Below are 13616 nucleotides of genomic sequence, written 5' to 3'. Positions count from 1 at the left end.
TGTGGTTGGTCAATTTCTTACTCTTACTTCCTACTTCTTACTACTTATTTTTGCGTATACGTAATTTTCATTGCGCAATTATTTTATGGTATGACTAAACCTGCGCAGTAAAACTTACGTATACGCAACTATTTCAAGAATAAAGGCCTTGTTATAATTAGTAGAAAACACTTCCATAAACAGAAATATTTTCGTGAAACTAATCGTGTGTGAAGAATCGAAATCGATTTCGAAATGTATAAAGCGTCTTCTACAATGGCAGTAGGAGTAGTAGTAAGAAATAAGCAGTAAGTAAATAGACCAATCACAATCGATTATTTTTGAAACGTGAGAATGGAATTGGTCAATTTGCTTACTGCTTATTTCTTACTACTACTCCTACTGCCATTGTAGAAGACGCTTAAGGTTTGTTCGTTTTTAAAGAACTTCCGAGAGTGTATTATGGTGATGCGGTCCATTAAACGCTTGAAAGACTTTGAAGCGCTTAAAAAGATGTCACGACCGCGCCATCTGCCCGGATGTGCTGCCTGCGACATTCGTGGCGCGACGATTCCGATCGCAGTACGTCTCTCTCTCCTGTTTCTTCGTAACGGTGAGTGCATCAGCGCGCTTCATTTAATTATTTTGATAATAATCTATTAAATATTAAATATGTGTGAAGCAATTGACGGATTATTTTTGACGTCTTTGAAATATAATCGATTACTTCACTTTCCGGATAGATTTTTGAGCTCTCCTATTCTACCGCCATTACGCGCATCAGCATGTCCCGTTCCCCCATATCGCGATCATGCGCGTAATGACAAACAAGAAATAAATATCGTTTCTACCAACGACTGGGATCGTAGGTAAAACTACGATTTTTCGGAAATGCTCGTTAATTAAAGCACACCGCAAACATGTGAAACGCTTTCAAATGTTTGGTACAAAATATACAGTTTATCACTTTAACGGGTTGATTACATTCCTATGTCTCGGTTATGTAATGCCATTGGGTAACAATACGCGGGTAAGGGCCATACTTTTAAAATATATCATTCCGAATAACTGCTGTTTCAAATAGACGCGTTTATATCAAGTAGAGGCGACATAACCGACTGGAATTATTTTCCTGTTCACATTTGTTATGGGATATATATATATATATATATATATATAAATATATATATATATATTATACATATATATGGTTAGGCTGTCATAATTTGTTTCCATCGATCGATACCAATCTGTATAAACAATATGTCTTTTTGCAGACAAGAAAAGTATCATTCGACGTGAAAGGTAAATCAACCATTCGAACGAGTGTTCCAGAGGAAAACCAGTTTCTGACAATAGCAGCAGCTTTGCCAATTTTGCCAGGTGCACCAGTACCTCCAAAGCTATCCAAGCATTCCTACAATTCATTCAGGTAATTCTTGGCAAGATAAAACAGCAAGGCAAGTCTTTTGTGGGCATATATTAAAAAAAATCATACCTTGCTGATATTGATATATATATATTGTAAGAAACATGTTTAAAAGCAATTTTTAGCAAGAATCAGTGAAGATGTAATATTAGTTATCGAGATGTAACAAAGCCATTACAAATTGCAAATTTTCATGCTTTTTCCACAACAGTAACTTATGATTCCTTAGAATAAGCATGAAGATATTCAATTTCATGTTATAATATTGACAACCGATGTTGTGTCCTACTTAGTTTTTTCTGGAAATTCTTTCAATAATTTTTGCTGCTACAATATCAGATTGAAAAGATTCAATGATACGTGACTTTTTCTGAATATTCATAATTCTTTGTTAAATATAAATTACACAAGGTATTTTTTCTTACATGTACAAATCATGAATTTGGCATTGGCAGCTCCACGGGAACTCAATTTGAAATCGGACATGCAGAGGCTGGGATATGCGACGTGGTCACATTGCAATGGACAGGAGAAACGAGGACAGTCGTGGCATCGAGAACTCCCGCCGAACGGGAGAGGAACCCTGACAGAATATGTCTCGACAGACGGGGTCTGACAACGTTTCCCAATGTGATTGGAGAGCCCAGGTTGAGATTAATGTCTCTTCAGCACAATCTTCTAACTAAGATCGAGAGCTTCAACTTCTCTCATTTAACAAAACTAGTATTTCTTGACTTATATGATAATCAAATAGAAAAAATATGCGATCTCGATCTTTTGGAGAATTTAAGAGTACTATTGATAGGGAAGAACAGAATAAAAAAGATTGAGGGTTTGAAGCAGCTTTCAAAGTTGGAAGTTTTGGACTTGCACGGTAACCAGATTCAGCAGATTACTGGCTTGGAAGATCTGTCATCGTTAAAAGTACTCAATTTAGCTGGGAATAGTATTAAGACTATAGGCTGCAGTGATTTTCAAGGCTTGACATCGCTAAAAGAACTCAATCTACGTCGAAATAAACTGAAAAAGTTGTTAGGATTTGGTGAAACGCCACAGTTGCAAAAATTGTATTTGAGCAACAATGACATTCATAAGTAAGTAGCATGTAAAAACAATCTTTTAATTTGGATTTGGAGCATTACACGTAAATTATAATATTCTATATCTACGTATAGACAACGTAATCTATGTATAAAATTTCATCTATGTAGACAATGACTGCGTTTAGCAGATAAAGCTGTTTTACAAAATTCGTAAATCTGATTGATATATGCTCTCAATCTTGGCTTAATTTAAGAATATATACCAATCATATTCACGAATTTTACAATAGTTGCAAAGCAGCTTTCTCTGTTGAATGTAACTAGTAAGTAACTTATAGATGTTGTTTAAAGGATGTACAACTTACTCAAAAATTAATTAAGAAAAGTTTATATTTTTACTTAATCTTTAGAATACTAGTGTAAATTTATAAATATTGTTTCCTAAACAAATTGAAATTCATAGAATTTTCTGGTTACATTTTTGTCTTCAGAGTTAAATCTATCATTCTGTCACAATAAAGTGAAAACTTCATGCAATTAGTTATCTTTTTAAAACATCACATTTATAATTAATTCCAAAACAAATACAATAACTGTCTCTGAATTTAATTTTTCCTTTTTGTATATTTTAATTTACAATGTTTTACATAGTATTTACTTTGTCTATACAAAAGAAGATTGTGTATACATAAACATTATCTTGAAATTTACGGCACAACCTTGGTTCAATCAACAATTGTATGATCTCATATATATCAAATTAACGTTTTTTAGAATCGAAGATATGGGTAGCCTCGCGAAAGCCTTGCAAATTAAAGAAATCACAATAGATGGTAATCCAGTGACTTTAAATGCCGACTATATCTCGTTTCTCGTGTCATATCTGCCAAATCTTCAACTGTTATCAACAATGCAGATTAGCGAACAGATTCGGAGAACAGCAATGGCTTGGAGATTTTCGAAGGAACAGTCTAATTCGGCGTTCCTTGATCTTAGTACGCAAGTTTGCATGAACGTACGTAGGGAAGAAGTAATATCGAATGCCAAGATAAATTGGGAACTTCTTAGATCTAGAAGTAAAATCTCTGTTAACAATTCTAATAAAACGGCGAGCAACAACAAAGGCAACAATATCAATATGCTACATATACAAAACCCAAATAAATTTAATACTATGAAACCAAAGAGTTTAGATAAGACTAAAGCAAAAGGCTTTGGCAGCTTAACATCTATCAACGAAAACGTGGAGGCAAGGAAGATACATATAAAAAAGAGAAGCAGCTCTAGCGACAATTTATTCAAACTGGAAGATACATCTAGATCGTATCCTTTGGAATTCAAACTTCCACCTATATTAGGTTCAATAGTAGATAGTTTAACGAGCGACAAATTCGAGGAGAGATTATCTAAAGATAGTAAAGGAAATGTAGGTAAAATCAGAATGCTTAGCGACGTCGAAAATACGTCGGATAGCGATTTAGACAGCTCGGAGAGTCACGAAAGCTTGAAGAGCGGTTTAAGGTATCATCTGTTTCCTCCCAACAATTGTGGCTCGTCCGTAGATTACGACAAGTCTATTTGTAAGAAGCTCATCACAGCCAAAGATATATCTCCGGTTGGAACGGATAATTTGCACGATCAAGATAACGGAAAACAAGAACAAGATAAAACGGGTCTCTCCACAACTCGGAAACCATTAAAATACTGCGATACAGTAATGAGTGAGAACACAAGCCTAAACAGTAGATTGCTTCAGAATATGAAAGTATTTTATAATCAAGATGGACAGAGCGATTGTCAGTCAAAATCAACCGTGAGCTCCTCCGGATATTGCTCTTTAAGTTCAAAAGCCAGTAGTTTAGATAGTTGTAAATCATTGTTAAGCGATTCTAGCACCTCGTCAATTCCTAAAAATATAGTAGCTCACAAGTCTCACGATTGTGACAAAGAGAAAAGTAGAATTAAGAGCGCTCAAGTGAAGAAAGTAGTATACTACAAGAGCAATAGAGCCGCAACAGCCAGAGCGAAATTCAAGGCCCTTGCTCCGCCAAATCCGCCAACTCCACAACAAGCAGCGCCTAAGGAAAGAGAGCAGGGTAGGCTATTATTTTCAATTTTTCTTTTCTTTCGTCGCATACGTGTTACTCTTTCTTTAATACGATGTGAGGTATTGTATCTCTTATTTTAGGCGGGGATTATCTGATTGAAATTGTTGGTCGATGTTTGAACATATATGGCCAAGGTGCTTTGCGTTTTATAGACAAAACCTGGGACGTATCGAAGGCCGAAGATGTTAATGTCGTAAAATTTAATTATGTGCAATTTAACGACGTGGCGAGGGTTCTGAGCAAACTGAAAAACAGATTCCCTCACGCGGAACATTTCGTATTCAAAGAAACCAACATCAGTCTCCTCGGTCAACTGAATGCTTTAGCTGAAGTACAGGGATTAACCAGTATACAGATAGACGCAGGGAATCCTATCGTGTCTAAAGATTGGAAAATGTATGCTATATTTCGATTAGCTCACTGGGGACTTACGATTATCAATGGCAAGGAGGTACAACATACTCTCAAACACTTGAAGCTACATAATTTTTTATATAATTTTATATTTTCTATGAATTTAAATTTCTCTGAATGTTAAATGAGAATCGAGCCTCGTTAAGTTGTAATTTTTCATATTCAAGATTCATACGAATCGATATTCTGAAAAATTTTCGATTGAGAAATATATCACGTTTATTATGATTCAGGTAAATTAAAAATTTCTCCACAGATTACAGCTGAAGAGATTGAACTCGCGAACCAAGAATACGAAGGTCTCATAGATATAGTAACATGTTCACTGCCAGATTCTTTATTGCAACCTCTGTTACAAAGACTTCATTTAGAAAAAGTGCAAAGACAAAGTGGAGAGCAACTTACTGCCAAACAATTTTTATTCAACTGCGACTTGGCACTTAGAAGCGTCGTTGCCAAGGAAGCATTACAATGGAGAAAGGGAAACGTGACACAGGTAATAAAGTAAAAACAAATGCAACGTTATTATTTTTTTTTTATCACAAGCTATTTGTAAGTTGAAATATACACTTGTAAAAATAATAATGCAAAGAGTAAGACTAACTAGGACGTGTATCTTTTCAATCTGTTTATAGGAGGATCTTATTTGGAGACACAAAGGGAAAGTACACTTGCTAAATTTAATCAGTCTCACTGTAAACGCCATACAGAAGTTACAGATTCTAGAGAAGCAGTGGCCATGCGTTCTGTACGAAATCATTTTTAACACTTTGTCGGATTTTTCCGAAATGGATGTGTATATGAAACGTTGCAGCAAAACTCTCGAGAACGACAAGTAATATCATTTTATTTATTTTTTATTTATGATATGATATTAGAGTATCGCACGGAAGCGTCACGTTCAGATTTGCTGCATTAACATGTAGATGATGTGTGTAAAGTGCATATACAACAGGAGCAATTTTATGTATGCCCATGCGCGTGTATATGTTCTGTGTGTATGTGTGTGTGTGTGTGTGTGCGCGCGCGTGCATATGTTATGTTATAAATATATTGAATATATATTTGCTGGTTGATATCCAAGTATAGAATAATAAATTCTATATAAGCATTGTTATAACAGATTTTTTTTAATATATAGCCATTAAAATATATTGTACATTATTGCAATATACAAATCGATTGATATGCGGCTCGCGTTTCTACTAAACAATTTGAACAACATTTATAAAAAATTTTGATTTAATTAATGTATAAGATTATTATCACGATTATAAAATACAAACATCGGGGACATCACTTTGTGCCGATAATAGATTCTACGCTGAAGGAGATTGGTGTTTTTTTCTCTAAACGAGATTCATTGTTTGTAGTAGCGCAACCCCGTGAGTCCGGTCGTGTAGAGATAAAATTGTTCAGGTCCTCGTTCGTTATATACGATTGCGTTACCTCGTTGAACCACGGGATCGTCGGATACGCAGAATGGTAGGATTGCACTTTCAGCGTAGATTCAGCTTCTTGCTTTTGATTGCATCCAAGCGACGATAAAGTACTTAACAAACGCGGATGCGATGACACTGAAATGTGGAAGGAACTTTTTGCAAATAAGATTTTACATAATCTCATTTTTCTATACACACATTTTCACTAATATATTATGAATATTTATAAGTAATCGAGTATTTCGATATGAAATATATTTATAAGACAAATCCTTCATTTTTAAATAACAATATAATAAGAGAATATATTAACAAAGCTTTATTTTTTCTTAACTATAGCATAATATTAAATACTTTTTCCAATTAATATACTAAGAAAATATTTATTATATATTATATAGCATTAACATTATATATAACATAACATTATATATTATATAATGTTTATTATATATTATATAACTTAAGTAAAAAAACTGATATAGATAAGAGTGGTAAGTACTTGATTACTTATGAATAGGGTTGAAAAAGTACTACTTACAAGTTACTTTTTCCGTTATTTTTTCATTAATTAACAGCAACAGTAGCGCATTTTAAGAACAATAATAAATATAATCGTTATTTTATCGTTATTTTGGACAAAAGTGGATTCTAGAAAAAGATCATTAAAACTGACTGAAAAAAGTAATAGAAATTGTAACGATTTGTTACTTTTAGAATAATAATAATTATCTTAAAGAGTTACTTTTTTCATTAGTTCACGAGTAACAGCGACGTTACTTTTCCAAGAGTTACTTTTCCAAGATAACTTTCTCAACTGTTTATGGATACTCTTAATATTGAAGATATTTATTTTGGTTGTAGATTCTCGTACGCACCAGGTAAACCATGTATGGCGTTCAATCCGTAGAAACCTTGTGTCACGCTGATGCTCGTCTGCGTGAAATGTAGATGATGCCTTTGAAAGTTCTTCGTTTTCCTACCGCAGACCGTGTCCGACTCGTCGTATTTCCCTTTAACGTAATAAGGATTCGCGCTATCCGTCGGCGATTTGTTTGTTGAAGAGAGCAGATTGTCGCCCTGCGCCTGCTGCTGCCTGCGTAGAGCGACTTGCGCTGCCATCACCCGCTGTCTTTCGACGACTAATAAACAGCAAGGACATCGGCAGTCCTTCCATGCGCAGGACCTCTTGTGACCCTTCAAACCGGATATCACACCGTGGTTGCGACATCTCGCACATTTGGGACTTCTCAAACGTTGCTCCATGCTCGGGTTCAGACGATTCGACGTGCCCCCGTCGGTTTTCATCTCGATCTCAATATCATTCACCGTCGAACGACATAATCGCGTATCCGTCCGCTACTGAAGTATAGAAGTTTCAGTTAAAGTCATCAAGCTTACGATGATCAACGAACATTGATATCGGGTCTTGTTTATTCGATAGACAATCGACAAAAGTTGGTCCAGAGTGTATCGGAGTTCAGTTGAACATCTGCCGCGTTAAATTTGCTTCACAGTACCCTGCTTAAAAGACTCGATAGAATTACATAAGAATGATCTATTTAATTGAATTGTATGTTTTCGGTAAAAAACTATAAAATTACATAAAAAAATGTGTATCCAGATGAATATTTAGTCGTTATATATATACTTAGTGTAATATTTAATTTATTGTACTTAGTATTATACTTAGCATATTATTTATTTGATAATAAATTACGATATGAAATGAAATTACGATATTGATAATCTTTATGAACTGGAATATAAGCAAGTGAATATTCCGATAGAAATGATAAGTTTAGGTAAGGTCGTATAGTATTTCAATGAAATCTGTACCTATATTTCAATGAAATCTGTATCTATATTTCCATCAATCCTTATCGGATTTTTTAAGCAGGCTATAAACACCAACCAGTAATAACACTACATCAATATGTTTTAATTTCTCATTCAACAATGTAACTTATACACAAAATTTGTTACATTTTTTAGTTTTTACATTTGTTGTATTACACTTACATTACTGTAGCATAGAAGTAATGCTACCCAGACAGACAGAGATTTAGAACGTAGCATGCAAACATTTAATATATGTTTCGTGATACTGTTGTAACAGCTAACGTGTTAGAAATATGCTCGTTTCAACACATATTTATTTATCACACTACAATTTTCATCAAAATATTTCCTTTCTCTTAGTATAATAACTCCGGATTAATTGTATTCTTTTTCCGGCAAAATAAGCAGCTATTTTCTTAGCATCAGATGACTTGTATATTGGAGACATTTTTTTATGAGAACGCATTTTTACGTACTTGTGCTGATCACTAAGCAGATAATATGCCGAAATATGTCTATCTGGGTACTGTTAGATGATGTTTACCGAGTTGGGTCGGAAAACGTCATCGCTCTCGTGCAAATTGTACATTCGAGAGTAATCTACGTACAGATTCAGTTCACATTATGCACGTAGTGTTGAAATTGTAATCAGTTCTCGAGTAACACAGTGAATTCCGCACACTACCCCGAATTACGCGCCTCTTACGCGGGGAAAACCGCCCTCCTAGGATGTTTCTCTTGCCTTGTTCTAATACATGCATAATTACCCTTTGAGACACGCGATATTTTCGTTAAGGGTTGCCGATCACAGGCGAGATCACACACGATTTCCTCATTCGGACCGATATCACGAGCTCGTTCGCGTATCCGTTCAGCTTCTCTCGGATGCGTCGACTGGATTACCGATACTTTCCGCTGGAAGAAATATATACTTGTAAGAATATTTCTTGTCCCTCGCGCGAAGGAGGTGTCGTCTCATCTCCTCCTACTGATTCAAAATGTATTTTTAGAAAGCCGACGTGTTGCCATTGGCCCGAGAGCTCGAGAAACTCCGCCGCTTTCGTCGACCGCGAACCAATGAATTGCTATGCCTCTCTTCCTCGCGTCCTTGTTATACGAGTAGTTTGTAACTCCTCGAGGGAAAAATCTTTCGTTAACCGGCTGGCTTGTTTGATTACAGTTCGCACGATCACATGGAAGCGCAGCAATGCTTCGTCAGACGCACAGAGGAGGAGGCTGACACACGCCCACGCATGAGACGCGCGAAACAAAGCGGATGAACTTCCCGTTTGTTACATTCTCAGTACTGTTACCTGTTTTTCGCTGATGCGATACGGCATGAATATTTTCCACTTAAATTTTCATCATAAGACAACCGGCACGACTGAAATATCGCATATCGAAGTGCAGATGTGATATTCTTTCAGAGAGATAATATATCGGATGTACGCGCAGGATGTTAACCAGGTGGTCGTCGGGAAAGAGACTCCAGTGGGAAGTCCACGGTGCCACTCATACGTTAAGAAAACATACTCGAAACTAATATTAACTGTGTGTTGGCAACATCCGAGAGGATCGTATTAACGAGCTCTTAGAGCAAGATCACAGAAAGAATGCCATATGGTTGCAGCTGCCGGCGCATAACGTTGTTAGTAGAGCGAGATTGTCTGTCTTCTATTTTTGCGGTGCACAACACGACGCGTGTACAGAAGGCACGAAAGAGATCGCGCTATCGTATCGGCCGCAAGACTCACGGCTAATTGTCGTTCTCGGTGATATTAACGATTCTCTCTCTTCCTTCAACAGAATCTTAACCCTTTAAGTCTGGTTTTTATTTTATTTTAAAACTTTGGAGTTATATTAATAGAAAGAGAGGTGTCAATAGCATCTTAAAGTTTGATTTGGAACGTGTCTCCGATAGAAAAGAAATTGAAAAATTTTATTATGAATAATTAGAAAATTTATGAGAAAATAAAAACGATTTTTTTCAAGTAAACTCTCACTAAACAGCTTCAAAACGCTCCATTAAACGACGTGGACAGTATCAAAGATTTCATAAAATTACATATAAGAAAAATTTATGTAAGTAAATCGTGTTTTTGAATAAGAAATGATAAAATTACATAGAAAGGCATCCAAATAAATACTTAAATGTTTAGTATAATATTTAAAAATAAGTTGCGTGTGATATAAAATGAAAAAATTTATAATTTTTTACATGTATTGAAATTTGAGAAATTGAAACATCTGATAAAATTGATAAATTCATATAAAGTCATATAGTATTTCAATGAAATTTGTATATATTTTTGTTAAAATTCTTCTCAGACTGTTTTAACCGGGAATATGCTTAAGGATATGTCAGAAGACTTGATCTAGATAGAACGAAACGTTCTGACATTATCCTAAACACGTTCAAAATGATTCTGGAACATTTTGTGCTGCCGGGAAAGCATTAACAGAACTTTCACTAGAGTAGAGAATTTAACAGAATCTTAACCGAGACTAACGATACACGATTGCCCGATGTTCCGGTTTTTTGTAATCTTCTTCGGTTTGTTCTATTCGCTGACACGTTTCCACGGATTTTTTTAGTTTTCCCAAAGTCGCGCAGTTTAAAGACAAGTTTAAATTTACACGTGCCGGTAGGCACGCGTGACACATACCGAGGAATTCATCCTAATGAGCGTGGAACGAAGGGGTGTCATCTCGAGCACTTTTTCCTTCTTTTCTTCGCTCCTGGGCACTTCTGCCTGGGGGTGTTGTCAAGACGGCAAATATGTCGACAGGTCATTCAACATCTTCCTTGCTTTAGTCGCGGTGGAGATCACGAGGAAGCACAGCGGAGCTGATGTCATGTATCTTCGGATACTCGAATCGACGAGACAGTTTTACACTTTGCTGCTCGGGACGAAACATCGGCCGAGGGAAGACAGCGCAACTTCTCTGCTTTCAGTACGAGAACGAAATAGCCAGAGGATTCTTTTCTATGAGTATTAATCGAAAGTCTTTGGCTTTATATTATAATAAATTCTCTTTGGCTTTATATTAATAAACTCTCGCACGATATATTGTATATCAAAAGAACCTTAATTTTCTTTTCTTGTATTAATCGATGTTAACTGAGATCTAACTGATTCGAAACACGCATGTAGAAATGAACTTGTTGGAAAAATTGTCTCGACAAGTTTGTTTCGATAAGAAATTTGTAGGAATTTTTTAATACTTTTAATACTTAAAACAATGATAAATTGTATGATCAAAATCCTATATTGATATCTTTATTCATTTTTTTGAAGAAATTTAGAAGTTTTGCGTGTGCAATCACTTTGCGTTAATGTGAATCGAACCGTGAGAAAGTAAAGTCCGTATTAATAGTCGTTAGTTAAAATTTATCTCATTTAAGATATGCAGATTTGAATTTAGACTTAATAGTTATTATTTCAAACTTATCTCAAATGATGATTTTAATTCAGAGTTAAATGAAAGTTTTTCAGCTGAATCGCGATTGCAGATATAAATATCATATATATCATAATTCAACAGAAAAGGGTTTAACTCTAAAAATTTTAGTATCACATGAGAAAAACTTTAAATGATAACTATTAATACAGGCTTTAGAGTTGGATCTGTTCATTAGTTTCAGTTTTATGACGTATGTGTGGTATTATATTTGTAATTGCAATCAAACTTTAAGTTTAAATCTGAATATTTTACTTGAAACTTGTCTCACATGAAATACGATTATTTAATTTTCATGTTAGCTTTTAAGCTTTTTAGTTCCAATCAAATGACTGTACGATACTATATTTGAAATTGCAATTTAACTGATAAACTCATCTGTGATCTTAAGTTTAAATTTAAATCTAAATATCTTACTTGAAACTTGCCTCTACGCGGATTTGAATTTAGAATTAGATATGTTTCTTAGTAGAATTGCAAGTAGAATATACGTAAAATTATATTTGCATAATCGCGGTTGTAATGAAAAACACACTCACACCTATTCCCAAATTCAAATCCGATAATTTCACTCGAGACAAGTTTCAAGTAACCACTATTAATACAAGCCTAAAATGTCGATAGCTTCACCTAGATATCGAATCATATCGAGTGACTGTCAACTTGATTGCTCAACGTATCGGCGATGTCATACTGCACGAGTGATTACTCTTGGTACCTCGGAAAGTTCATTATCGGATTTACCGGGATGCTGTTTCTTTATGTGGGCTTCCTGAGAGAAAAGTGAGCGACCTCAACATATGGGCCAAATCAAAACGACGTCAGAAATAATGCTGTTTTTGCCCGACAGCAAGAAAAGTTGTGTATGCGGGCCGAGAATGAGAGAATTACTGAGACAGAAAAGCGAAAAGTGAGTCAGACTGGTCATGCACGCGCGTCTTCCTCCGGAGGAGGTTTCGCTTCGGGGTAGAACTCGTTGCTTTATTTCTCACGGAGTTGGACGTGCGAAAAAGGATTACGCTTTCTATGACCAGTGACACTGTAATTATGGCATTGTCAACGTTGATATTAATAATACTCACTAATTTCTCTACACTAGACAACCAGATAGATGTGGATGCGCGAAGGGGTAAGTTAATGAGATTTCCTACCAATTCGTTTCAAATCTCAAATTTTTAGTAACAATAAACGTAGTTTTTATTTCCTTGCGTCTAAAAAACTTTAACGTTAATAAAGTCAAAATTAAATAATAAATTTATATATTTATTATATATTTATTTATAATTTATGTTTATCATTTTTATTTTAATAATTTATTTATAAATAAAAATATTAATTCATTAATAAGTATATAAATAAATATATATATATATATATATATATATATATATATTTATCAATTATATATGTGTATATATATGTTTTTAACGTTTATTTCTACTTTTGCAATATAAAAGGCAAAATGAGCGTTATCCATGTGGATGTAAGAAGCCGATGCAACTGTGAGTCCATTGTTTTTCAGTTAATATTGAATCGAACAATTACAATTCAGACACATTCATACGTTTAATCGTTAATATAGCCCATTGATATAAAAATTCCGTCAATTAAATTTGATTATTTTTTATCAGGGTGCAAGATGAAAACGTAATACCGAAGATTGCGGCTGAATATATTAAACGCGGTTGTGAGAAAACTTGTTGCGGAAAAATTCTTATTGAAGGAGAAACACGATAATGAAAATATTTTATAATACATTCCTTAGACTTAGGTTACTGAGGTAACCTAAAGTAAATCAAGTATATAACATTATAACATATATAACATTATATATATATATATATATATATATATATATATATATATATATATATATATATATATATATATATATATA

The 13616-nt window shown here is 34.5% G+C and overlaps 2 protein-coding genes and 1 long non-coding RNA gene across 7 annotated transcripts in view; 2 read left to right on the top strand and 1 right to left on the bottom strand.

Annotated features, from left to right (window-relative positions):
- The first annotated feature begins 766 nt into the window (after positions 1–766).
- On the top strand, positions 767–10438 carry LOC116846409 (leucine-rich repeat-containing protein 49). Of its 4 annotated transcripts, none has more exons than XM_032820185.1 (8): positions 767–1009; positions 1257–1411; positions 1864–2502; positions 3226–4547; positions 4640–5010; positions 5230–5469; positions 5609–5808; positions 9438–10437. In XM_032820185.1, exons 1-8 carry the CDS (start codon positions 917–919, stop codon positions 9535–9537), a joined length of 3120 nt encoding a protein of 1039 aa, XP_032676076.1. In that variant the 5' UTR covers positions 767–916; the 3' UTR covers positions 9538–10437. The 4 variants fall into 4 exon arrangements, with proteins under 4 accessions (XP_032676076.1, XP_032676077.1, XP_032676078.1 ...); XM_032820186.1 differs by lacking the exon at positions 9438–10437 and adding an exon at positions 7280–7428; XM_032820187.1 differs by lacking the exon at positions 9438–10437 and having other exon boundaries at positions 5609–5847.
- On the bottom strand, positions 5804–7758 carry LOC116846416 (doublesex- and mab-3-related transcription factor 1B-like). Its single transcript, XM_032820202.1, has 2 exons — positions 7294–7758; positions 5804–6550 (listed from the first exon to the last, which is right to left on the bottom strand). Exons 1-2 carry the CDS (start codon positions 7721–7723, stop codon positions 6270–6272), a joined length of 711 nt encoding a protein of 236 aa, XP_032676093.1. The 5' UTR covers positions 7724–7758; the 3' UTR covers positions 5804–6269.
- Positions 10439–12362: 1924 nt separating the features above from the next.
- The window catches only part of LOC116846418, a 2645-nt gene continuing 1391 nt past the window's right edge, over positions 12363–13616 (top strand). Inside the window, exons 1-4 of one of the 2 annotated variants that reach the window (XR_004378482.1) lie at positions 12363–12502; positions 12570–12848; positions 13177–13221; positions 13351–13518. This is a non-coding gene — a long non-coding RNA (uncharacterized LOC116846418). Of the gene's footprint in view, positions 12849–13176; positions 13222–13350; positions 13519–13616 lie in introns of both variants that reach the window. The other variant, XR_004378480.1, reaches the window with a different exon arrangement.

This window comes from Odontomachus brunneus, unplaced genomic scaffold (genome assembly GCF_010583005.1).
Source record: "Odontomachus brunneus isolate Ranch 3 - 2012 unplaced genomic scaffold, Obru_v1 Obru_scaffold_063, whole genome shotgun sequence".
NCBI lineage: Eukaryota > Metazoa > Arthropoda > Insecta > Hymenoptera > Formicidae > Odontomachus > Odontomachus brunneus.
This window is presented reverse-complemented; position numbering and strand designations above follow the sequence as displayed.